Below are 25488 nucleotides of genomic sequence, written 5' to 3'. Positions count from 1 at the left end.
CGAACGAAACGGAGAATGTAAGAGAAGAGACACGAAGAAAAGAAAAACGAAACTTGTAGAAACAGAACAGCAATAACAAAAAAGCAATCTGATACTCCCAAGGAGAAATGATCATCTAATTATAAGAAAAAGAGGTCGACGCTTCCAGACCTATGACTGTACCTAAGCGCCCAGCGGGGGGATCCTTGCAGACAAAATATATGGTGAATCTTCCAATAAGGTTGATGATTCGGGTTAATTGATGCTAATCCAGGAGCTGGGGTTCAAATGATATCGAATCAGAATTGAGATGGTGTCTAAATATGGAAATGGGAGCAAATTCTCTACGAGGATTAGAGCGTAGTTGCTCGGACCAATAGTTTATTCGGTGTGAGGGAGAGAATAAGCCTATAAGGCCATTGTTTGTGATTTAGTGCGAAGTATGGGATAGTTTGAGAGAGAGAGCCTCTGGAGAGGGGGTGGACGATAGGCAAAACATGGAGTATGGAGACTTGATTGGCGAAAATCCTGCATGCACGCGCCCAAGTGTCTGCAGGAGAAGGTGAACTTGAAGAGAGAAAGAGATCGGATTGGTTGAAGAGCTGTTTTCCAGTCGGCGCTTAGCTGTGTACATAGTATTGAAGATTGGCTGATTTGCTGTCTCATTGGTTGATCTATATCCTTGGCCGACGGCTTATTTTCAAGGCTAACTATTTTTATACTCGAATTTTAAGGAGTCGCAATCAGAAACAGCCTCAATATTTTTTATGTTTGGGCTAATGCAAGATAGAGCCCTATTGTACTCTTCCTGATACGTCAGTATGGCTTACTCTGTACAGTACATAGGATATGCAACTAGGAAGACTGATAGGTAGAGCTGTAATGCACATTGTGACCCGACAGACATGAGACAGCTAAAGACAAAAACAATATATCTCCATCCAAACGCCTCGCTCTTTACCCAGCCAAATCCATACCCTGACTCCTATTCATTACTCCTAATAAAGCAGCTGAAAGATATAAACCGTTTCATCCTCGACTCGTTCAGTCTTATTTCCCATCATTAAGTATATTTCCCGCAGCCTCCAGCGCCTGAGCTTCAGCACCGGATATTTTCCGTCCAGCAATCGCCGCCTGCCCATCGCCAAAAGCAGGTTCACCGGAGCGCTCAAGATGTAGCCTGATTCTACTATCGATATATTCCCGTCTCTCGTCGCGCTTTGTGGCGTTGCTAGAAACAGCGGTGGTAGTAGACAGGGTCAATAACTTTGCGCGTAGTTTTTGTGTCGCGGCATGCAGCGCGGGGAGTTGTGAGAGGACAAAGTCCGTGTTTGTAGTTAGGGAGTTGTTTTGGCCGACGCGGAGCGTGGTTGCGGCGGGTCCGGAGGTGAGGAAGGACAGATTTGGAAGTGTTGTTGCAGGCGCATTCGAGTCAGTCTTGACAACTGGTTGTTTCTGCGCTGAATCCTGCACCATTGAAAGTACTGATTTTAATTGCGCTATGACTGCTTCGTTTTGTATGGATTCTTGCTGTAGTGCTTGCTGGAGTTTGCGTGTTTCTCGGAGCTTTTTCCGCTGCATGTTTATTGACTCCGGCGTTGGAGCATTGTTGTCTTGGTTCGAAAACGACAGATTCTGAGGACATTTTGGTTAGTACCTCCGAAATACCATCAAGGTCATGCGCATCTTGCCAACGATGATTAAACCATACCTCATAATGCCCCAGTCGCATATAATTCACAAGATCGTCCGGAACCGTAAAGATATTTCGCAAAACGTAAATCTCGAATTTATCAAACGATTTATCCACTGAGGACTCAAACAGCGTTTCTAATTGATGTAATCCATTCTCAATCTCTAGCGTCGCTTCTGGGTATTCAATGTTTCCATCGGCGTCGGTGTCCGGGATCGTTGTAGACGCGTTGTTGGCATGGCCGAAACCGAGTCGTTCGGGAGGGGTGTTTAGGAGACCGGTCTCGAGACTCGAGATAGCTTGGTAGATGAGGTTGTTGATAGAGTTGATGATGTCGTCGATGAGGGACTAGACACCCATTTCGTCAATTGATGTTTACTTTTTCTACTCTTCAGACGGAGGATGGACTCACCAACGGCGTATAACTGAAATGCTCAGTCAGCAATGAGTTGACTGCATCGTTCATGTTGATTGGTATATCGATAGGTTCAGACCATCATATATTGTTGTATGCCTGACTTTGTATCTAGCTTCTAATCGAGCTTAAGTGAATGCGACAATGATGAAGCTTGAAATTTGGCGGGCGGTATCCACGCGACCTAAATTCGAATAATCGCGGTTCATACCCCACCAAACAGCATCATCACCCAAGAAACCCCTTGGAAAATAGTGATATTGTGGATGGCAAAGAATTGAATCGATAGATCAGTATCTGACTTTATTCCACACGAAGACATTTAATACGTATATCGCCATCGATGCAGTTCAGAGGACATCAGCGATTGCGCTAAGCTCAAAAGAGCTTAATGAAGCTAGCCCGATTCAGCGTGACGCGGGTTACGCGTCTTGATTCTCTAACTACGAGTACCTTCATGAACAACGATTCAAAAGAACTTCATTTGACATATCAGAATCAGGTTCAGCGAATTGATAGCTACATCATCTACCAGCAAAATGGATGCCGCTCAAGCAAAACGCAACCGCTTACCTTTCAAAGCTCCACGACGCCAGTCAGAGGCAAACAAAACAACATCCAAGACAACAACTCGCAAATTGTCCTCGACATCTACAGCTTCGGCATCGAAATCAACCTCAAAAACAAAACCCTCGTCCAAGACAGCATCGACCTCGAATCCGCAAAAACGCAAAGCACAATCCACAGTATCTGATGCTGAAAACCCAAGAAAGCGAAAAGCTCAGCCAATATCAATACCCTCCGACTCCGAAGACTCAGCTGCATCTGCTCGCTCTAAAGATAGCGACAATGGAGACGATCGAAATTCAAGCAGAAGCTCCTCCCCCGAACCAGATTACATACTCGCCGAGATCATCACAAACAACAAACCACGAAACATCGAATCCGACGAGCCGGGGATACCACCCAAACTCCTCACGACGATTCTACACCATCATTTCCAGAATAAGAAAACCAAAATTACGAAAGATGCGAATGAGGTTGTGGCGAAGTATATGGACATATTTGTTAGGGAGGCGTTGGCGCGGGCTGCGTTTGAGAGGGCAGATGCGGCGAGTAAGGATGGAGGGGGGAAGTATGCGGGGGATGGGTTTTTAGAGGTATGCTTTTCTCTTTTTCGTTGTTTGGTTTTTATGGATTATACTGACGATACATCGTGCAGGTTGAGGATTTGGAGAAGTTGGCGCCCCAGATGTTGCTCGATTTCTGAGGTTATCATAACCGCGTGGGTAATTTAATTGGCAATGACTTATGAGACTGGCGTTTGGGAAATACGGACTGTACATGTACATTATATTACTTATACGATTTTATACGATTATAGCAAATGATATCTTGCTGTATACGGTGACTTCCTCTGGCATAACTTAGTGTGGTGGTCAAATAATTGCTTTGTCTCTATGCGGTGTTGAATTTTCTCCCATCTCGCATTGGATCCCACATTAGGAGAACTACAATAATCTTCAGAAGTCGGACAGTGTGCAGAATTTCGACTCTTCGCCTTCTTCTTAGGGCACAGTCGTTCCGTAGTAGAAAGCTTCGTCGAGCTTAATTTTGATTCAATCGAAATCCCGGGCCTGCCAGACCGATTGCGCGTTGGACGCAGATGTTCTCTCTCGCGCATCTGATTGATCAATCGGCTCATTTATCGCTGGGATATGCTCCGGGACGTTTCAATAGCGATCGGCGAGACTTGCCAGCCGGTTCGTTACCCTACATGACGCTAAAAGCCATCGCGTGCTTTTTTGTGAATCGACATCTCAAACCACTGTACCATTATGGTTAGCAATCAGCAGATACCCCTCATCAGGTTACCATCCACACGAGGTTGTCCGCAGTACCTTAGGAGCAAAACCGAAATATGGAATACTACATAGCACTACCGGTATGTGCCAACTTCCCTCGTGCTACCTTCATTGGCATGTAAACAAACTCTCAACACTACATTCCTACCTAGGTACGTATGTATGTAACCCAGCTAGAGCAAGCCTGCTGCAAGATGCATATGCAGCGTGACAGAGGGATGCTTCTTCATTGGAGGCAAGTAGCACATGGCTCGCGGAGAAAAACCAGTTCGTAAGGTTACCCCAACTGCGATGTAATTGATGCTTCCAAGTTCCAAGTTTTGGCAAACAATCTCGAAATATAAATCAAACGTCGTTGCCTCCCCAGTACAGAGATTCTAGGTCGGAAAAGCCGTGCAAAGAGCTACCTAGGTACGAAAGAAACACAGTCAGGATGCATCCAAGCGCTCTTCTAGGTCTGTTGACCTTCGCCGCCGTGGCTTCGGCCTTGCCCAGCCAAGGAAGTGCATCCACAACTCCATCGTCTATCCAGAATCTCAAGGATAAGATCAAAAACGTGGTCGTGCTAGTAATGGAGAACCGTTCCTTTGATAACTTACTGGGTGGCCAGACCCTTCCGGGCCTCAACAACCCCATCCAGAGCTCGTCTCCCATATGCAATCCGTATAACGTATCCAATCCCCTTCAAGGGAATGCGTGCAGTCAAGCAAACGACTATGATTCGATAACCGATGACCCAGATCATGCCGTGTATGGTAACAACTTTGAGTTCTACGGCACTTTCACCCCGAACAACGCCGCGATTGCAGCCGGCACGCTTACTCCTTCTATGCAAGGCTTTGTTCAAGAGCAAATTCGTGGATACGGCTCCAAGGCTAGCAAGACAGATTTGGGCAAGCAAGTGATGAACTATTACACCGAAGCTCAGGTCCCTACCTTGACTGCCCTAGTTCAAAACTTTGTTACATTCAACTACTGGCATTCCGGTGTCCCTGGTGTAAGTTCTTCAATTGATTCTTCCGGATGTTTCGAATCTGACAGAACAAAAATAGCCTACAGACCCTAACCGTATCTTCTTGACTTCTGGAACCTCTCATGGCCACGGCAGCAATTTGGGCACTGACACTAACTACCTGTTGCCTCAGACTTCGGTCTGGCAAGCATTGACCGAAAACAACCGCACTTGGATCAACTACTGGGATCCGGCTGGAGGCACCGGTCCTGATGCTAATTATTACAGCTGGACTCAATCCTCTGGAAACACCAATAAAGTCGTGGACTTGAACAACTTCTACACTGATGCCGCAGCCGGCGCTCTCCCTGATTTCAGCTATCTGAACCCATCATGCTGCGGCGTAGGCACTACATCAATGCACCCTAGCGGTCTTGTTTCCGACGGCGAGCAGCTGATCCGAAGTGTTTACGATGCTCTTCGCGCAAGCCCCCAGTGGGGAGAGACCTTATTTATCATCACATTTGATGAAAGTGGCGGCTTTCATGACCACGTGCCCCCTCCCCTTGCACCTATCCCGGATAGTCTTACATTCACTCAGACCACGCCGAACGGTCAGAAGTATACGCTTCCCTTCAACCGTCTAGGCGGCCGTATCCCAACCTTGCTTGTTTCTCCCTGGGTTGGCAATGGCACCGTCGAACAGATGGGCACAAACTCTGCCGGCCAAACTGTTTCCTATTCGGCTACCTCTATCCTGCGTACCCTGGGATACCTTTGGGATTTCCAGCCTTTCAATCCCAGGGTTGAGTGGTCTCCTTCGTTTGATCATTTGATTCTGTCCACTATGCGCACCGACACACCTACTACCCTTCCCAACGGCGCGGCTTTTTAGCTTCACAACCCTCCGGTGGAGTCGATGAAGGAGAAGTGAGGATACCTAGTTAGTATAGAGATAATAGTATATATCGAAGACTATATTGAAGACTGCATCGAAGAAACAAAATTAACCACACCTACGTATCATATTCAGAACGCCGAATTATTCTGGCTTTATTAGACTCCAAGTGTAGAAATAGGTAACTACATACCTAGGTATGTAGTTAATTACATGTGTAATCGGATTTTATATAACATGGAACCTAATGTCAAAAGCACTTGGAACATTGAATTGTAGGTATAATAAATCTGTAATGGCCATCATCATGCCTTGGGTATTATTTTTTGTGCGTTGACGTTAACTAAGACCATACACGACTGTTTCTATTGTTACCATTGTATCATCTTTGTATATACGTACAGTACACTAGGTATTAAGATGCTTACTTCGTAAATATCTACAAATAGAAATTACTTGAAATGCGGTCGGCAAGTCTCCCCGTACTAATTCCTTAGTCTACGAGTCCTATTGTTTGAGGCGGGAAGCATCAAACTTTTCCGAGACAGCTCCGTGTCTCAGCGTCCAGCCTCCCCTGGGACAGTTCATGAGTGGCTTTTTTCCTCGTCAATTTTCGATCCGTCTCGTCGAATAAATGTATTTGAGATTCTTGCGTAGTATTACTATTTTTACTGTTCATGTCTACTCTGTAGTATTTCGCTGTGTGGGATGGTGGTTAGATGCGACTCATCTGTGACCAGGTACATAGGCTATCATGCAGAAGCCCTAATGTTGCGGTGTTGGGGCGATAAGACCAGGCACAAGTCAATCAGAACGTATCAATTCCACACAAATTCAATAATTCAATAAGAAACTAACTGTAGTTACTCCGTACAGTACTACTATTTAGTACTGTAGTATCCATCCATATACATTAGTAAACCATTTTGTGCCGCGGTATACACGCTGAGACAAACTCCAAACCCTCAAACATTAACCGCCGTCCTTTTCGTGTCTCATAGTTCCCAAAATGGAAACTTTTGACTATACTCAGCCTCCTTCCCTACGCCATACTACGTAGTAGATTACGTTCAATTAGTATCATAATACTCCTGATGAAGCTTGTGTTCCAGAGATATTGCGCGGCACAGAACATGGGATCGAGATCTTGGGGGTAGCTAATGCTATACAAATAGCGAGATGTTCCTGCATTCTTGATTTAATCTTTTTTGTTCCATCAGCAACATACTCTCTTTCCACCTTTTCTCCAATCTTCAATTCTTTTCTTGAACAAAGCGCCGGTCGCTCGACTTTTTCAAACAATTCTTTTACGATACATCTATTTTTTTGTTTGTTTTAACGACATCCATTATACCAATCAAAATGCAGTTCTTCAACACCATTCTCTCAGCATTCTTGCTCGTTGGAGCAGCCATGGCACAGGGCGACGTGACCGTCCACGTCGTCAAAGTCGGCCTCAACGGCTCCCTTACTTTCTCGCCTGATAGCATCCAGGCCAACCCCGGAGAAATGGTTCAGTTCCAGTTTATGGCAAAGGTTAGCTCACATCCCATCCCAAATCTCAACAACATATGTATCTACGGGGCAGCATTGCTAACGTTCATTTCGATGGGTTAGAACCACTCCGTCGTCCAATCCGCCTTCTCTTCCCCCTGCGCACCCATCAACACCGTCATGTCAAACGTCACTGGGTTCCGATCCGGCTTCATGCCCGTCACAAATAGCGTTCCCGTCTTCTCGATTATGGTCAACGACTCAAAGCCTATTTGGGCTTATTGCAGCCAGACCGGTCATTGTGGAAAGGGCATGGTTTTTGCTGTTAACGCGTATGTTCTCCCTTCTCTGCAGGTGGTGATGATTATGGTGGTGGCGGTGCTAATGATGAGGATAGTCCTGCAACTGGAGCCAAGACCTTCCAGGCATTCCAGGCCTTGGCCATGAATGGTACTAGCACCTCGACCACATCAACCGGTTCAACTGGTACTTCAAGTGGTTCTTCCAGCGGTTCTTCTAGTGGTTCTGCCAGCGGTGCTGCTGTTCCATCGTCATCTGGTGTTCCCAAGGCCGGTGACGGCGCCAAGCCGCTTGTCAACATGGCACTTCTCGTGCTTGTTGGTGTCTTTGGGTTGTTTTTCGTTGGCCTATAGATGATGGTCTGATTGATTGATGGATGGGATGACGATTTTGGCATGTGGCTAGTTCAGGGGAGGAGGGGGAAGAGGTGTGTGCTGAGCATGACTTGGGTTTTCATGCTGTCTACTTCTTGGTCTCTCTTTTGATTTCCGTTTTTTTTTTTTTAAACTTCTCTCGGAAATGTATGATTGTTATGTGTGGGTTGGTTCATGGCAAACGCAATCCTAAATGAGACGCTGCCATAGTTTATAGTGATTTGGCAGGACCTCACTAATTTGAATCGAAAAATTTCACAATACCTCTTGCCTGTAACCTTAGACATTAAATGGAAATAAACTTTCGAACAGTGGGGTTTAATCTTGCATCTTTGATTCGACGTGTCTTCTCACCTCTTCTCTTATATTTTCCATCCCATTCTTACATCCCACATAGCTAGCTATCCAGCTAGTCGGCTTCAACTTCACTTTTAACCTCAACTCAGCTTCAAATACCCCCAATTTGAACAAAATGAACGGATATGTAGCTCAAAGCACAATAGATATTTATCTTAGAGGAAACCAGATGGACGCAGAATCATACCTAGGCAGTCATGCTATGTACATCGAACATTCTCAATGTAATGTAATTGCAATCAATCGTTCAAGTGTAACATGGTATCAATATCCCAGTGATTATGCCATGTTAGGACAAGGCCTGAGGCATCAAACAAACAGCTCTTTTTTTTGGAAAGATCCATCTTCCCAGGGCGTTTGCATGGGGTGTCTTTCCCCATTCCAACTTTTTATATCTCTCATCTCTCATTTCTATCTCTTCCCTCATCTACCACCTCTCTCATCCCTCTCTCATTTCACAAAATGACATCTCCTATCTAGCTATTTAGCTACCCAACCTCGTCCTCGATCTTTTCGGTTGCACAAGAAGTATGGGTACGGACAGCGATGATAGCAGATCAATCTCAAGCATATTGCCTACTCTTCCTGGTGAGATGGAACCTATTGGGGAATTATCCACTACCTTGAAATGGTTTGGCTCTCTGTGAAGTGCGGTTTGTTTCGGGAATCTAATCAAGAGTAGGATTTACGAAACGGGCGAGTTCGCGGACTTCACTGTTATTCTTGGAGCCAAAAAATTCAAACTACATAAATCGGTTGTTTGTGGGCAATCTCCATGCTTCAGAAGCGCCGTGCTGCTTGGAAGCGTAAGCTATTAGGATAATTTCGGTGGGCTGTGACTGAAAATGATATAGAACGAGATAAAACCATATTTGAAGCACGACACGAAAAACCTATGGGCGTGAGAGGCGGTATTCCGTTTCATGTACGGACTCAAGTATGATGACAATCCAGATGTCAGCAGCTGTATGAGCTTCCATGCTGAAGTTATTAGACTGGCGCACAGGTTTGAAGTCTTGGAGCTACAAAAGCTCGCATTCGAGAACATCAAGAAAATGTTAAAGGCAGCTTGGGACGCGGATGAATTTGTACCGGTGTTGGATACGGTGGTGCCATTATCCTGGAAGGGCTGCATACTAATATCTTGTGAGCATATCGATGAATTGTTGACTGAACCCAGATTTCTTTCCATTTTGAGAAGAAATCCCTACCTGGCAAAGGAATTGATTAAGGCTACCAGGAACTTGCTAAGAAGCTATTCCTGCCCCCAGTGCCGTAAGACATGGTCACTGGACTGCTCCTTGTTGTCTTCGCCATCATTCTGTCCTGGCTGTGGTCATCATGAACAAGATTGGGGTAAGTTCATGAAATGAGTCGCCCCTCATCGTGGCAGGAAACTTTTTTGGTCAGTTTATGTATTTAGATTGGAAACCAGTCTGTACTAGACCTTGTAATCAGAATGTTTGCATGATATATTACTTGGGAATAAAGTGATCATAATTAGTAGCTCGAAGTCAGTATCGAAATTACTTCCTAGTCAAGTTCTTTGATTCTTTGTCCTGGCAGGGCAACAATTGTCGCCGCAGGCATCAACTTGATGTGTTATTTTGGAAAGAATTTATTTAAACGACTCTCTCCCCCTCCTTCACACCTTCACGCGTCTCATCCCACTTCCCATCTCATCATTTTCATTACCTAGTGGGAGAACACGACTCATCCTATTCTTCATTCCATCCCTTTCCTCATGCCACAAGAAACCATGCACGACCCAATGAGCAGGGCTGAAAAGGGAAAAAAGGAAATGAAAAAGATAAAAGCATCTCTTCTTCCAAACAAGACACCAGAGGTCACTGCAAAACCCCAAAATGATGTCCTGCCCTTTGACTTTTTCTCTGGTGCCATGAAATCGTCAGTCTTCTCTCCTCTTGCCCCGATAAAAATAGCCAATGAGAAGAACATCTAACTCTTTGCAATAGCTACTGGGCGAGCGGCCACTTTTCTGATCTCATCATCAGCGCCAAAGGCTACAGAATCAGAGTCCACAAGATGGTTGTCTGCAGCCAGTCTGTCTTTCTGAGTTTTCTGGTCCATATTCAGGACAAGAACGCGGTAGGCTATTCACCCTCAGCCAGGAAAAGGGTAACATGTAATGATAATGATACTGACGGATATGGCGCAGAAAACTATCAAAGTGCCAGACAATGTCGTTCCCAATTTCAACCTCTTCAAGGCCATGATCGCTTGGATGTACGGCGTCGAGTACATGTATCCCGGCATCGAGTCCAAGACCTACATCCACGCCGGCATGTACGACTTGGCGATCTGCTTCAACGTCGCACGCCTACGCAAGCACGCTCTCAAGAAAATCAAAGAATCCACCGAAGTGCCCGAAGCAGAATGGGACACGAAAGCGTTCTTGAGGCTAGTCAACCAGGAGATGGGCAAGGGGTATCACCAGTGCATGCATATCCTGCTCCTCGATATTCGTCGGAAGAAGATTGAGGTGTTGCTGAAGGAGCCGGAGCTGGAGCACGTGCTGAAGAATCATCGTGTCTTTACGAGGGAGCTACTGCGCAGTTTGGGGCAGGCTGGGCCGCAGGTTCGGTGTCTTGAGTGCGGGGGTTTCTGTCGTGAGGGTCGTTGTGCGAATGAGAAGTGCACTTGTGATGAGGACTGGAGCGTGTATTTTCGTTGAGTCGGTGATTTCCAGTCGGTCAGCATGATTCTGATTCGAGGAGATGCCCAGTTCAGATACCCCAATTGGGATGCCCTATTATTTCATATGACGAAGGCTGTGGGTCATGTCGAAGACCCTCTGAAACAAGAAATTTTGCGTTTTGATGTCTGGAGCGAGCCTCGTAATGCGACAGTGTCACAGTAGTGAGGTCATCGACACCTTAGCCATCCATGGCCATAGCCCTCTTCTCCGCCTATCACGTATCATCTGATTTTCCGAGCCCTAAAAGGGCCAAGACTTACTCCGGAGGTAAAGTTCAAACTATCTACTCGTAGGAACAAAGGTGGAAATTGGACAACCCGTGTTTGGGAGAGTATGTTTCCAGAAACGGGCATACGGAGCAGGGCTTAGACTCGGGCTTTGACCTGAGGCTGAATTCGTGAGCATTAGCATGTACGAGTTAAAGACAAATTCATTGTGATGCGTAACTATCCGTATACAAGAGTCAAGGTTTGAAGACTAACTAACGCATGTCATGGATGGATGTCATGGCCATCGGAATGTACTCGGCGCCACGTGAGTCTGACTTTGTTTGTCCGACTGGAATGGAATGCCTCTTGTCAACCACATGGTAGCATTCTTGATCGGACATTGTAGTACCTAGCACGCCGATCGATCTGGTTGTCGATTGACGGTGTCCATCGATTAGTTAGTTAACGTAAGTCTGTTAACTAGTCATTCTTAGACTTGTTCAACTGTCAAGACTCAACAGCTCTAGCCTCTGAAAATCTTCACTAGGAGTGGCAAGCGGGTTGATGGAACAGAGGCTTAGAAAACTTACAGTTAGACCGGTGGAGAATACGGATGCTATGAAGTCACCCCGGCCAATCGTGTTTCGACACGCCGTTCTCGGACTAGTCTGGACTCTGACTCTCTTGCTCATATCATAGCATAGTTAGGCAAGACCGAAAGGGTTGCATGGACCAATGGCTGCACGATCTACGCCACTAGTGCTCCGAGCCCCTGGCGCTTTGCTGCTTCCTCAGTAGTCGACCACGCTAGTACCTGCCAAGCCTGTCTCCATCATGCACGCCGAGCCAATCAGTGCTGGATATGAAATTAAACAAGCAAGGCACCCCTCGCACCTCAGCCAATCAGCCCGCAGCCCAGCCGGGGTTTCTGCTGTTTGGGCGGTTAATAAGATTACCGCTGCTGTCGTTGGCTGACTCTCGCTTCGATGCTTTGTGGCTAACTCGTCCGGGCTATATGGCCAGGCCCGGGGAAGCAGCCAGACCACCGTTCCAGTTACACGCCTGCTTGCTTCCTTGTGTGGATGTTGGACTGGCCCCCGTCGTGCACAGTCATCACACTTTCCCCCCCTAGTGTTACTCCGTAGCCTTCTTTCTTCTCTTCCTCTCTCACTCGCTCCGTTGCTTTTCCCTCTCATGACTTGACCTCGTTCGGTTGTCGACTTGTCGCTCCTTTTACTTCGTTCTTTTCTCTGACCTTAGTCTTTCTTTCATCATCGCGCTTTGGACCGCTTGGTCTTTTGTTGGTGATTGCGAGCTTTACATTCTCTCCTTGAAGGTGATATCTATACCGTTCTTTCTCTTCTTGTTATTCCCGTTTCCGAGCGATCTCGCGAACAAAAACGATCCGATCGCGACGGTAATCAGTCAACTATCGTCTTCTATCTGCCGACAAGTCCCCTCAATTCTTGCCAAACTATCGAGTCTAGCAGTCGAACAAACATGTTGACGTCCGTTGCGGCTCTGATCGGCCTCTTGGCCTTCGCTGATGCCGCTCACACGCACGGCCACGCCCACCTGCACCGAAGCCACAACCTTTCAGATGATCTGTTGGAAAAGCGCGGCGGACAGTGTCAATTTCCTACCGGTGCCGGCTTGGTCGCGGTCACCCCGGGTTCGGAAAACGCAGGATGGGCCATGAGTCCTGATCAACCGTGCAAGCCAGGCAACTGGTGCCCTTATGCATGCCCTCCAGGACAAGTCTCGATGCAGTGGAATCCCGATGCCACTTCCTACACCTATCCTCAGTCCATGGTATGTATTGAACATGAAAATTGGTGGATCGCGTTGCTGACATAAAGCCAGGATGGTGGATTGTATTGCGACGAGAACGGCAAAATTCAAAAGCCATTCCCCAACAAGCCCTACTGCGTCGACGGAACTGGCGCCGTTAATGCCGTCAACAAGGCAGGCAAGCCTCTTTCTTTCTGCCAGACCGTTCTCCCCGGTAACGAAGCGATGCTTATCCCGACTTTGGTCGAGGGTACTGCTGCTCTCGCTGTTCCTGACCCTTCGTACTGGTGCTCAACCGCTGCTCAGTAAGTCATCCTCACGGCGTCGACATGACAGCCACTTACAAATTCTAGCTACTACATCAACCCTCCCGGAACTGGTAATGAAGGCTGCATTTGGGGAACAAGCGCCAACCCCGTCGGAAACTGGGCCTACTTCGTCGCCGGCGCCAATACCGATTCCAGTGGAAACACCTTCGTCAAGATCGGCTACAACCCAGTTGTTCAAGAAGCCGCCACCCCATTCCGTAATACTCCTGCTACTTTCGGTGTCGAGATTACATGCGACGAGGGCGCTGGCTGCAACGGTCTGCCCTGCAAAATCGATCCTTCCGTCAACGGTTTGAACCAAGTCACCTCGGCCGACAGCGCCGACGGCGCCGGTGGTGCTGCCTTCTGCGTTGTTACCGTTCCCAAAGGCAAGACTGCAAACATTGTTGTTTTTGAAGCCGGAAGCAGCGGCAGTGGTAGCTCCTCCAGCAGCAAGTCCAGCAGCAGCAGCTCAAGCTCTTCTACGTCTACCACCCCAACGACAACCGCTGCTTCTACAACCACGTCTCATAGCTCGACTGCCTCAACGTCCACCTCAAGCCCGACGTCTTCTACACCAAGCAGCACCACTTCATCCACATCGTCGTCCTCTGACTCTTCAACTGACGGCTCGTCTACTCCATCGTCAACCCCGAAATCAACCTCGGCTAGCTACAGTTATGCACCACATGTCTTCGCTGAAACAGCCGCCAGTGGAGACAGCAGTGCTGCGGCTACTCATGCTAGCGGTTCGACGGCTTCGCCTTCCGCCAGCCCATCCTCCGCCGCATCGCCAATGTCGACTGGCTCGATGACCGGTCTCGCCTTGTGCCTGATGGCCGGCATCATGATGCAATATTAAATAGGCATAAAACGACTTCAACCTCACCTGTCAGGATCTCCTCCACGAGATCACGTGCGCTTCTTTACGATTGACTTCGATTCTACCCGACTTTTTTTTATTTTTATTTTTGATTACTTCTTTTGATCTAACGATCTGATTGATACCCCTCAATTTTCGGTCTTTTCTTTTGACCAGAATCTGGCGACAGCATCTGGATTTTCTCTTCATACGACTAACTTTATTAATGTTTTATATTTAATTCGATGTACACATGCCTGATCCTGACTGGTGGAGTTGATGTCGAACTGAAACTGCCGAAACCGCAGAAACAACAAAATCGCAATGCGCATCTGCCAAACAAAACAAAACGAAAAATCCTGTTCAGGGAGCGGGCGACTTGGCTCAAAATGTTTTATATTCTACCATCTGCTGTTGTCACAGCTTTTTTCATATATTTATCATTGCATCTGTCATAGCTAGTTAGACGCTACACTTTGCTTCTATTTTACCTGGATGGTGCTAGCATTATGTATGGCTTGGTCTGTACTGAATGTGTTTATCTTGTTGAGAGTTATGTCGAATGTAAAATATTGAATATGATCGAGTGCAGAAGTAGATGACTAGGTATTTCCGTCTCCTTGACGTAGAAATATTCGAGAAGCCCTCACTGGTTAGTTATATCTTTCCGTGTTTAAGCAGACTGCTCTCCCAGCAATGGATATCTTGGTATGAACCACTGACTTTAACGTCACAAATGTATACACGATTTTACTTGGTTTTATGCATCCATATATATATTCCAGGATGTCAACATTTGAAAGCCATTTCTATTCGCAAAATGTGGAGAGAGAGAGAGAAAACATGGAGAAATTTCCTAATTAGGAAATTTCTCATTTCCCTGGACTACCTACCTACCTACCTACCTAATGAAAGGTTATGTTTCCTGCATGTGCAGAACTATCTAACTATGTATGGAGGTTACGTACATAGGTTCAGGTTCAGGGTTGAGAATATGAATATGAATGTGCCAGGCGTATTTTCGTTTTTGTTATTTCGATCAGCTTAACAGTTCCTTAAACGCAAGCCCTTTTTTTTTGGTTTTTTGGGTTTTTTTGGGTTGGGGGGGGTTAATTGAGGAGGCTGTTCTTCCCAATGTTGATTAATCAAAAACCAAATTCATTTCATACCGGGTGTATGAATCTCCGCATGCTGACGACGAATAGATGGTCCAGGATGGATGGAAGCGGGGGTGGTTTTTCATGGGCTATCAAAAGGACTGATAGTACCATCAACCCGCGAACCCGAACCAGTGAAATGCTTCAACTTCTTCTCAGCCCAAATACCCAACTCCCCGAAAAAGATCTCTGGATAAGTGCCGAGCCAGTTGCGAAGAGCGAACCAGAGGTAGCGTGCGTCGTGGGCTTGTTGGATGATGGTCTCGTAGTCCGGGGCCTTATCGTATAGGGTCTGAAATTGGTTTATAGAAAAGGAAAGATTTTGTCAGCGATGATTGTTCTAAAAGTTAGGTGGATGGGGTAACAGGGACAGAGGGTAGGATGGGATAGAGATGTACCGTGATGTACTCATGAGACCACACATTGTACTCAGCACGCTTCGAGGCAGGTGCGTTACGAGGCACGCGAGAGATCACGGGGTTGCCGTCGTCGTCGGCGATAAGATCACATTCCAGACCAAGTTTCAAATCCGAAAAGATGGCGGGCACAACTGCGCTCATGTCCCAGCCAAACATGGACGTGATAACCGGTTTGTCGTCATCCTCATCCTCATCATCAACCGTGGACGTAAAGTTCCAGATCCCGAAATCGCCATGATCAATCACGAAGCGGTAAAAGATGCCGTCGTTAGTCTCGGGGGGTAATAGGTAAGGCACAAGCCGAAGGAGAGATTGCTTTGCGGCGGTGGCGAAGGGCCCAACGACGTTGTTGTCGGAGGGCCAGCCGATGATGTCTCCCAGGTTCATGATTGTGGCTTCGATTTTGGCCTTGAGTAGAGCAATGCAGAACTCGCGAGTCGGGGTTACGGGGGCAGATAGATGGATGGGTCTGAAAGAGCTGGGTATGCGCTCCGCTAGGAATCTGGAGACGAAGCCGTGAGGGGGGCTGAAGTTGAAGAGTGCAGCACGCAGGTGAGCGGCTTGCTTTACGAAGAGGATCTACGTTCGAAATGAGCCAAAAAGTCACAAAAACGAAATCTTTTTGTGGGATGGATAGCATACCTTGTCGTCGGCGTCAAGTTCATGCCATGCATTTGGAAACCCCTCCGGCGCTTCAAACACACAGAAACGACGACCCAGGATATCAGTGGGATCCTGGGTTGGGGGACCAGAGACAACCTGAGGGACACGGTTGTATAGCAGAGGTGCGATTTTGATCTCAGCGGACTCAGGAAGCAGGATCTCATACAACGCCGCTTCATAATTGGCGTCTGACAGCTCAATATGTCTGGGGTAACTGTCGCGATCAGGTTTGTTAATATCGCTGTGTCCGAGACGAGCGAGGATCCGTTCGCCATTCGACAAGTCACACCAAATGACCTGGTTGCGCAGCACTTCAGTTTTGGAACAAACACAAAGGATAAATCTGAAGGAGGATGATAGGATTTACCTGATTACTGACTCCATACTGAAAGATGGGGATATCGTGAACATCTACTCCAAAGTTCTCTTCGATTTCTTCAATAACTGCCTTCAGATCCCAGAGAGGAGGGAGGGGGCTGTCGTCTCGGATGAGTTCGAACAACTCTGGGCCGCTGATGCGAGTACCATCAGGCAACCGTGGCCAGCGTTCTCTGACCCTTGAGAGGATCATATTGCTTGATGCAGTGGTATGGATGAGGTTGTGTGATGAGATGTGACAAGTTAGATGTGATGGATGAGGTAGAGATAGTAAGAGAAAGAATGAGCAGAAGGTGAGAAGAAATATTTTAATAGGAAAAAGTAGGGGAATTCACATAAGTTAGTGCAGACACCGGAAGATTCTATCTATGTGAGTGACTGAAACGCCGAGCATTTCTGTTTGTTGCTGTTGGTCAAAAGAGGAAGGTATGATGTCGTCCAGATTAGTGATTTGATATTAGGGGTGGCAGGGACTAATACGTTGAAGTCATTTACAAAGCTAATATTCACATTGGCTGGCTCTGTTAAGTATTCAGCCTATATATGAGCAAGTGAAGGAGAACAATCAATCAACTATTATCTCTTTGAGACCAAGAATATGTGCACACTCATGAATGCTTTCCTGCTGCAGCCGACGGTAGATATCAAATGAATCCAATGTCTTGCATCCCAAAGCATCCTCCAAGGCTGATTGGGCACTGGCATTTGGTCTCTTAGCCAATGGCCTCTCAGGCTTATCGGAGAGGTTAGACTTGAAAATACCAGCAGCCGAGAAAGGGAGGAAATCTTCGTATATAATCGGCTCGTAATCAACGACTCCAAGAGCAAGTAGTCGGTCAATAGGAATTTGAAAAGGGAGACCTTTGGCTTTGTCACGGGCAGAGTCATAGTCCATATTGACTTTGTAACGGAAGTAAACTAGGCCTTGTGTCCTTAGTTCGGACCAATTGTCGGGGTATTTCGAGAATGTGCTGGACAACGCCGAGTCAAAAGTAAGAGAAGAGCTGGAAGCGGCTGCTACCCTCTCGTGAGCATCGTGAAGACACTTGTCGTACAACGCGCGGCCTTGAGGAGTAACGGCAGCACCTCGTTGCTCAATCTCCCCAAAACGTGCTGCATGAGTACTGTGAACCAGGCTATAGCCCTCATTGAAGAAATTGACAGGCTCCTCCAGAGCTCTGAAGCTCGTTTGACGAAGAAGAATAGGACAGCTCCGGTTTGGAGGTCCTTCTATTCCATCCTTTGCCGGCAGGCCTTGGCTGATCATTTCCTTTTGTACGAGTTCAATATCCAGAGTTCGGGGTGTGAGGTGATTGATGTGCGCGCTGGGGAAGCACACAATGTCAGCAATGACCGGGTGCTCGTGTTTCAGCTTTGTATAATCTTCGAATGAGACCGTTGACTGTGAATGCCATTTGAAGATCTTCAGGGCTTCGGGGATTAAGTCATCGATGTCTTGATTGCTTATGCTGCCCTTCTCTGCATGGCCGATAATCTCCAGCAGCCGTGGTGTAAAGAGCTTTCTTGCGGCCAGAATCTCGTCAACTTTCTCACGTATATCCGCAGAAATCAAGTCCCTTCGCAGCTTAGTAGTGAATACTCTAAACGGATTCTTTGACAACGACTCCGCAGTAATCGGACGAAAAGCAGTAGAATGCAACGGAAATCCGACAACCGTCAAATCGTAATATCCAACGGGATACATTCCCATTACAGCAAATAGACGTTTGATCACCCGTAGCTCTTCAGGAGTTCCTACTCTGATTGCCCCATGCCGTTCAATTTGATGCCTAACGGGCAGATGCTGTAGATTCTGTCCCTGGGATGCTAGAACCGAGCCGTCGACTTGGCTGACGATGTCCATCAGAGTTCCGTACAGCGGGACCTCTTTTTTGTACATCTCGGACAGAGAGATGGAGAATCTTGTCCGCAGTTCATCGGCATCGTAGCTATGGTTTCGTTGGTTATCAGCTTGTAGTTCAATTGGGAGATAAGTAAAAGCCGTGTAAGCATCTGACTCGACTCAATAATGTACATACCTTGAAGCACCCATCTTTGGAATTTCTTGTATGCTTCGCAGCTCTATCATGAAAAAGAAAAATGGAAACTATATGTCGAGAGAAAGAATAGATAAGAGCCAGTTTCATGTTTGGTTTCTCGTAGAGCTGACTCAAGCCATAGTTACATAGATACCCATACAGAGAGATACGGTACGGCTTATCGGATCGTTATCTCTCACCGAAAAGCTACTCCACATGATGATTTACTGGAAACTTCATGGCCCAAAGAAGTATATGCTAATCGGTGTAAAGATATATCATCACGTGGGACAACATGAGAATTTACACATCATTTGGATTCATTATCACTCGTGATTGCATGTGGCATCTATGATTGAAAGCGATTGGTGAGCTGAGCATCATTGTAACGCGATCCATGTATATAAATCGGGTTAGCTTGACACGCCAACAACATGTCCAAAAGTCCAAGATAGGACAACATCATCTGTCTTGAGCGAATAAATCCATGGAAGACGTTTTATCTTTACAGTTCCGGACTCCCCGTGTCGAGGAAGCTATTGGTGAGCAAAATCCATGAAATCCATCAACTGACAAGGCGATTGAATGGTTCAAGATGAGGGTGTTGAAAGAATATTGATTGGCTAGACTGAGATCATCATCTTGGAGTTACTGCAATCGCGGTTCTCCAAGTCTGCATATGTTCATTTGAGTAAGCAATTGAGGCCAAAATATCCAGGATAGATTGTATTTAAGGAGTTGGATAATTTCCGAGGTTCACTGAAGATGGGAACTGTGGAAGGATGTGGAGATAAATCCACGCTGGGGTCACATGACGTAAAATGATTTAAGACAACACTATTTCCTCTCCATCTTCAACACTCTGCTGTAATATCACTGGGATCACTGCTTTATCTACATAAACGCTCGTTCGACTATATTATACCTCAGCAGACGGCACGCGCGGACAATGGGTCATTTCGTAACGGTTGCGACGTGCAACCTCAACCAGTGAGTCAACTTCCCCTCATGTGGATATCTGAGACACTGAACATTTCGCAGATGGGCCCTCGACTTTGAAGGCAATACACAACGTATCATCGAGAGTATCCAGAAGGCAAAAGCGGCAGGAGCAAAGCTGCGAGTTGGCCCTGAACTGGAAATCTGTGGATATGGCTGTCTTGATCATTTGCTGTATGTTTCCGTCTAATTATCCCCGAAGACTACCATGGCTAAGTTGCATCACCCGAATAGGGAGCAAGATCTGTTCCTAGCTTGCTGGGAGATGCTAGAGAGAATTTTGACCGATGAGTCCTGTAATGACATTTTGTTGGACATTGGAAGTAAGAATGCATAATATGCGATTTAATTACACCAGCACTGACATCTCGAAGTGCCCATCCAACACCGAAATATTCGATACAACTGCCGAGTCATCTGCTTGAACGGCAAAATCCTTCTGATCAGGCCTAAAATGTTTCTTGCAAATGATGGCAATTACAGAGAGATGCGCCACTTTACTCCATGGTGTCAGCCCCAGAAAACTGAACAGTATCACCTTCCGCGACGCATTCAACGTCTACAGGGAGCAACTCACGTTACTTTTGGAGATGCTGTTGTATCTACCCCGGATACATGTATCGGTGCGGAGACTTGTGTAAGCTTTTTAATTTAGGTTCTTGATGTCTATGGCATGCTAATGCGAAATAGGAAGAGCTTTTCACACCTGATAGTCCACATACTCAAATGAGTCTTGATGGAGTGGAGGTTATAACAAACAGCAGCGGTTCTCATTTCACTCTGCGTAAGCTAGAAACTCGTCTATCGCTCATTATGGAAGCAACCAGGAAGAATGGTGGTATCTATCTGTATGCCAATCAGCAAGGGTGTGACGGTGATCGGTTGTACTATGATGGTTGCGCTATGGTATTGCCCTATGCCCAGGTTTCTTAACATTTATACTGATGCTTACTGGCAGATCATTGTCAACGGTACAATGGTAGCACAAGGCACACAATTCAGCTTGAACGACGTCGAAGTCGTGACGGCAACTATAGACCTCGAGGAGGTTCGCGCCTATCGCTGTTCCATGTCGAGGGCTTTCCAAGCAGCCCAGTCCAAAGCCAAATACGAGCGTATCCAAACGAGTTTCGAATTGAGCAGTGAGGAGGATGATCTGGATTTGACACGTGGTCCAAGTATTCCTATCACTCCTCGCTACCATTCCCCCGAGGAAGAGATTGCTCTCTGCGCCGGCTGCTATCTGTGGGATTACCTGAGACGAAGCGGGGTTGCAGGTTATCTTGTGCCACTTTCCGGAGGTATCGATTCATGCGCTACGGCGACTATCGTCTTTTCAATGTGTCGACTTGCTATCGAGGCTGTTAAGGCTGGCAATGCTCAGGTAATTGAAGATGTCAAACGACTTGCAAAGTACTCGGAAAAGTTGCCAGAGACTCCCCAAGAACTTTGCAACCAGATCTTCCACACTATATACATGGGAATGTCTCAACAGTCCTCGAAAGAGACGCGTCAACGAGCAAGGGACTTGGCAGAAGCTATTGGAAGTTATCATGTGAATCTGGACATTGATGAGGTCTACCATGCACAGAAAAACCTCATCAAAACGACGCTTGGATTTGATCCGAAGTTCAAGGTGGAGGGAGGATCACAAGCGGAGAATCTTATGCTTCAGAATATTCAAGCACGATCTAGGATGGTGACGGGTGAGCTTACAAAATTCGGTGTCTATCATATTCGAATCTAACAGCCATTAGCGTACGAGTTTGCCCAGATATTGCCCACGACACGAGGACGTCCCGGTGGTGGAGGTTTATTGGTGCTTGGATCTGCTAACGTCGGCGTAAGTCATATGCACCTCAATCACATTCATATCACTAACGTTTCTAGGAATCTTTGCGAGGGTATGTTCAACAAAATTCGGCAGTGTAGAATCACCTCCATATACTGATCACTAACCATGTCATTTAGCTACCTCACAAAATACGACTGTTCCAGCGCTGATATTGTACGTTTCTCGTCCGCCTTATATATTGTTTTTGATCTAACTTGAATAGAATCCCATTGGAAGTATCGATAAAGCCGATCTCAAACGATTCATTGCTTGGGCAGAAAAGGTGTACGACATTCCTTGTCTACAAGAGTTCTTGACGGCTATTCCGACTGCAGAACTCGAGCCCATTACCGAGGTTTGCAAATCTCTCGTGCGTATTCAGAACTTGATTGATACTGATCTATTATAGAAATATGTCCAGTCAGACGAGGCAGATATGGGAATGACTTATGACGAATTGACAGTAAGTTTGTATCAATAATAGGAAACATTCCGAACTAACGACCCGCTTTAGACATTTGGTCGTCTACGAAAGGTGTACAAACTAGGTCCGTATGGTATGTTCCAGAGGCTCGTTCACGAATGGGGCAAGGACAGAGTACGAGAAGAGGGAGATGAGAGTCCGGTTTTGGAACCCCGTCAGATTGCGTATGTCCTATACAGAACGACTTTAGTCCGATTTATACTGACAAATCAACAGGGAAAAAATCAAGCACTTTTTCCATTATTGTGAGTTCGAATTGTCCGAGAAAAATCGGAATCATACGGCTAATATTGTAACTAGATGCCATCAATCGCCATAAGATGACTACCCTAACGCCATCTCTACACTGCAACGACTACTCACCAGATGATAACAGATTTGTAGGCGCCCCCAATACTTACACTCAATACTATGAAAGTACTAATGGTACGATAGGATCTCCGTCCGTTCTTGTACCCCTCGTTCTGGAGGAGCTGGGGCTTCAAGAAGATTGACAAGGAGTTGGAGAAGATGGAAAAGCTGAAAGAGAGGAGAGAGCAAGCTAAAGCTTGATGATATGGAATTGAGTCACCGAATAAGATGGGTGCCAATCATGATAGCTTTTCATACTTAACTGACTGGAGATAGAAAGGTAGATCTCAATATAGGTACCTGCATTGATTGTGATGACACATTCCAAGTAGTTTTAGATTTGAGGCAATATGTTGATGCCTCAGTAGTGGGGCATCCATTTCAGGCTCCACTCATCTTGATCTTGGAGGAGCAACTCCCAAGTGTCCAACCATCAACAATACCTCCAATCCAGATTACCACTCTAATAAATGCATACCAGTTGAACAGAACAATCTGTAAAGATGCCTCCATCAGCTCAAACAGTAAGATCCTCCCTTCCCCCAGCGTCCATCTCCAACCATCAATGAGATGTTGTCTATCACCCCGCATGCGCTTCCTATCAGCAATTGCGTCACCTCTATCCGACGACAGAACAAATCACAAACTAACCCTCACAAATCATCGTTCTAGACAAAGCTCCAATCGACTCTGCGCCTCCTCATCCCCCGTCTCCGCCTCCAACAGAAGAAAGACACCGCGTCCTCCGTCGCCCAGCGCAGGGAACTAGCCCAACTCCTCGAAATTGGCCGCGAGGCGTCTGCCCGCTACCGAGTCGAGAATGTCATCGCAACAGATATCGGGGTCGAGGTAATGGAGATGATAGAACTATATTGCGAATTGCTGCTTGCGCGCGCAGCTGTGCTCGATCAACTCGCGTTCTCCGATAAAGGTGTCGAGGCACGGAATAAAGCAAAGGAAGAGCTTCATAGATTTAATCTAGAGAAGAAGAATGCTGCATCTGCGACGTCGACGCCGGAGCCGAAGAAAAGTGGAGGGTTTGGATGGTTTTCGAGCAACAAGGTGTCTACGACAGTTCCTGCGCAACAACATCAACACCAGCAGCAGCCACAACCACAGGAACTGCAAACTTCGACCACGACAGCCGCAGATGAGAGCGATGACTTCAACGACGAAGCGAATAGCTACATAAACGCGGGTCTCGACGAAGCCGCCGTGGCCATATTCTATTCCTGCCCTCGTTTCCCGCGCGAAGTCAAGGAATTAACCACCCTACGTCTGCTACTGATGGAGCGCTGGGGCAAAGAATTCGCGACTCTTGCACAGGATAATAATGTCGCAATCAAGATCCCAGAACGCCTTGTTAAGAAACTGCGCGTGAAACCGCCTTCGACGGAATTGGTAGAGAGTTATTTACGCGAGATTGCGAAGGCGTATAATGTTCGCTGGCCTGCGGGGGAAGAACTGGCGGAGGGCGATGTACCGGAGTTGATGTCGACGGACGAAACGTCTTCTCCGCCGGGTTATGATGATGGCGACAACACGGGTGACGTTGCGGCGCCGCATACGCCGCGAAAGAGCCTTGCTGATAATATTCGTCGTGCGTCTGAGACGGATGAATTGTCGCGCGCCACGCCACCGAGGGATATTGGGACACACGATGCAACGGGGAAGAGTCCCGTCAGTGTTGCGAAGCCAGGACCTTCTACAGATAATCCGGAGCCTAGGGTTAAGATCCCAGGCGATACTGATACAAATAAAAAGGAGGGCGGTGCTCGTCCAGGTGGGCTACAGAGGAAGGATAGTAAGGGGATACCGAATGTGGATGAGTTGTCCAAGAGGTTTGCTGCGTTGAAGAGGTAGTTTCCTGATTCGTGAGAGGCCGGGTTTTATCGATCTGGCTGGTTTCTTCGTTGTAAACATATACCTTATAGCGAATGGCATTTATGACTCGGGACCCCCCAAGTTTAGTGTTTGAAAAGTGTGACAGCAAACATATGTATTCATCACTTCATCTACCGTAATCACATTCGTAAGGTATTCTCAGTATCCGTAAATTTTCAACCAGAAGACTGTCCCAATTATTTACGCCGCCAAAACGACCTCTTCTTCTTCAATCCAGGTGCCGGCGAAGTATCAGCCTACTAAGATCAGCAACTAACTACCCAAACCAATAATAGGAAGAATAACAAACCGGAATCTCAGGCACCGAAACAGACATCGACCCAGACACAGACGACGGTCCAGTCTCCTGACTGTGGAAGCTAATTCCATCGTTTCCACCAGCACCATCTTCAGTATCCTCGATGAGCTCGTCATCATCCTCCATACCAGGATAATACCTCTCCGGATCCCCGTTATACACAATCCACCACCCAATCTTCGCTCCGGGGGCGATCGCATCCCTTATTTCGGCAAGTGTATCACGCGCCTCGGGCGGAATGGCATCATCCAAGAATTTCTGGTCAATCTCCATACTTAAACCGCGGACCGGTCGAGCGGTGTCTGGTAATATAGTCACACTATCCGCGACAAAGGCGTGCGGCTGACTGACAGCCGCGTCCGTCATGTCGAGGGGGTCATATTGCTCTATGAGCTGCAGGTTTGGTAGATGTTTTTCCGCGGCTGGGTGGTTTTTCTTTATGGCGTTTAGGATGAGGTTGGAGGTACGTTTGTTTTGGATGTATTCCGCTGAGGCGTCGTCGATGTTTTCGAGGACGATGAAGACGCGGATGCTGGGGATGCCGCCACGGGGCCAGGGGAAGCCGTGGATTTTGTAGACGGGCATTTTTGTTTGTATCGTATCTGCGCTATAGTCACCTGTCTTTAGCTAGCGCAATTGAGCACTGTATTGTGAAGAGTTTGGGGTGGAATTGGTGTTCGTGCGGGGGGATGCTGTATCGACAACTGTCAATTCAGTGAGTTTACGGGCTAGAGGTATACTGGGT

General features: G+C 46.9%; 11 protein-coding genes across 11 annotated transcripts; 7 read left to right on the top strand and 4 right to left on the bottom strand.

Annotated features, from left to right (window-relative positions):
- Positions 1-1029: 1029 nt before the first annotated feature.
- Positions 1030-2138, bottom strand: EYB26_006152 (uncharacterized protein; the record flags this gene model as incomplete). The annotated part of the gene is made up of 3 exons (XM_054265428.1): positions 1030-1614; positions 1691-2020; positions 2085-2138. 3 exons carry the CDS (start codon positions 2136-2138, stop codon positions 1030-1032), a joined length of 969 nt encoding a protein of 322 aa, XP_054121403.1.
- A 488-nt stretch (positions 2139-2626) lies between these two features.
- EYB26_006151 (uncharacterized protein) lies at positions 2627-3357 on the top strand (the record flags this gene model as incomplete). Its single annotated transcript, XM_054265427.1, has 2 exons — positions 2627-3247; positions 3310-3357. The coding sequence occupies 2 exons, from the start codon at positions 2627-2629 to the stop codon at positions 3355-3357; spliced, it is 669 nt and encodes a 222-aa protein (XP_054121402.1).
- Positions 3358-4385: 1028 nt separating this feature from the next.
- EYB26_006150 (uncharacterized protein) lies at positions 4386-5799 on the top strand (the record flags this gene model as incomplete). The annotated part of the gene is made up of 2 exons (XM_054265426.1): positions 4386-4949; positions 5005-5799. The coding sequence occupies 2 exons, from the start codon at positions 4386-4388 to the stop codon at positions 5797-5799; spliced, it is 1359 nt and encodes a 452-aa protein (XP_054121401.1).
- A 1365-nt stretch (positions 5800-7164) lies between these two features.
- On the top strand, positions 7165-7949 carry EYB26_006149 (uncharacterized protein; the record flags this gene model as incomplete). Its single annotated transcript, XM_054265425.1, has 3 exons — positions 7165-7338; positions 7420-7628; positions 7694-7949. 3 exons carry the CDS (start codon positions 7165-7167, stop codon positions 7947-7949), a joined length of 639 nt encoding a protein of 212 aa, XP_054121400.1.
- Positions 7950-10086: 2137 nt separating this feature from the next.
- Positions 10087-11022, top strand: EYB26_006148 (uncharacterized protein; the record flags this gene model as incomplete). The annotated part of the gene is made up of 3 exons (XM_054265424.1): positions 10087-10235; positions 10304-10436; positions 10507-11022. 3 exons carry the CDS (start codon positions 10087-10089, stop codon positions 11020-11022), a joined length of 798 nt encoding a protein of 265 aa, XP_054121399.1.
- Positions 11023-12755: 1733 nt separating this feature from the next.
- On the top strand, positions 12756-14216 carry EYB26_006147 (uncharacterized protein; the record flags this gene model as incomplete). Its single annotated transcript, XM_054265423.1, has 3 exons — positions 12756-13067; positions 13119-13351; positions 13400-14216. The coding sequence occupies 3 exons, from the start codon at positions 12756-12758 to the stop codon at positions 14214-14216; spliced, it is 1362 nt and encodes a 453-aa protein (XP_054121398.1).
- A 1239-nt stretch (positions 14217-15455) lies between these two features.
- On the bottom strand, positions 15456-17026 carry EYB26_006146 (uncharacterized protein; the record flags this gene model as incomplete). Its single annotated transcript, XM_054265422.1, has 4 exons — positions 15456-15650; positions 15772-16371; positions 16435-16752; positions 16823-17026. The coding sequence occupies 4 exons, from the start codon at positions 17024-17026 to the stop codon at positions 15456-15458; spliced, it is 1317 nt and encodes a 438-aa protein (XP_054121397.1).
- A 372-nt stretch (positions 17027-17398) lies between these two features.
- Positions 17399-18886, bottom strand: EYB26_006145 (uncharacterized protein; the record flags this gene model as incomplete). The annotated part of the gene is made up of 2 exons (XM_054265421.1): positions 17399-18782; positions 18873-18886. 2 exons carry the CDS (start codon positions 18884-18886, stop codon positions 17399-17401), a joined length of 1398 nt encoding a protein of 465 aa, XP_054121396.1.
- A 935-nt stretch (positions 18887-19821) lies between these two features.
- Positions 19822-22741, top strand: EYB26_006144 (uncharacterized protein; the record flags this gene model as incomplete). Its single annotated transcript, XM_054265420.1, has 15 exons — positions 19822-19862; positions 19914-20045; positions 20106-20194; positions 20246-20508; positions 20562-20777; positions 20830-21577; positions 21629-21714; positions 21762-21775; positions 21843-21879; positions 21929-22060; positions 22115-22168; positions 22220-22353; positions 22406-22434; positions 22490-22569; positions 22625-22741. 15 exons carry the CDS (start codon positions 19822-19824, stop codon positions 22739-22741), a joined length of 2172 nt encoding a protein of 723 aa, XP_054121395.1.
- A 302-nt stretch (positions 22742-23043) lies between these two features.
- EYB26_006143 (uncharacterized protein) lies at positions 23044-24403 on the top strand (the record flags this gene model as incomplete). The annotated part of the gene is made up of 2 exons (XM_054265419.1): positions 23044-23064; positions 23213-24403. The coding sequence occupies 2 exons, from the start codon at positions 23044-23046 to the stop codon at positions 24401-24403; spliced, it is 1212 nt and encodes a 403-aa protein (XP_054121394.1).
- Positions 24404-24621: 218 nt separating this feature from the next.
- On the bottom strand, positions 24622-25328 carry EYB26_006142 (uncharacterized protein; the record flags this gene model as incomplete). The annotated part of the gene is made up of 2 exons (XM_054265418.1): positions 24622-24681; positions 24735-25328. 2 exons carry the CDS (start codon positions 25326-25328, stop codon positions 24622-24624), a joined length of 654 nt encoding a protein of 217 aa, XP_054121393.1.
- Between the last annotated feature and the right edge of the window lie 160 nt (positions 25329-25488).

Source organism: Talaromyces marneffei, chromosome 4, assembly GCF_009556855.1.
Source record: "Talaromyces marneffei chromosome 4, complete sequence".
NCBI lineage: Eukaryota > Fungi > Ascomycota > Eurotiomycetes > Eurotiales > Trichocomaceae > Talaromyces > Talaromyces marneffei.
This window is presented reverse-complemented; position numbering and strand designations above follow the sequence as displayed.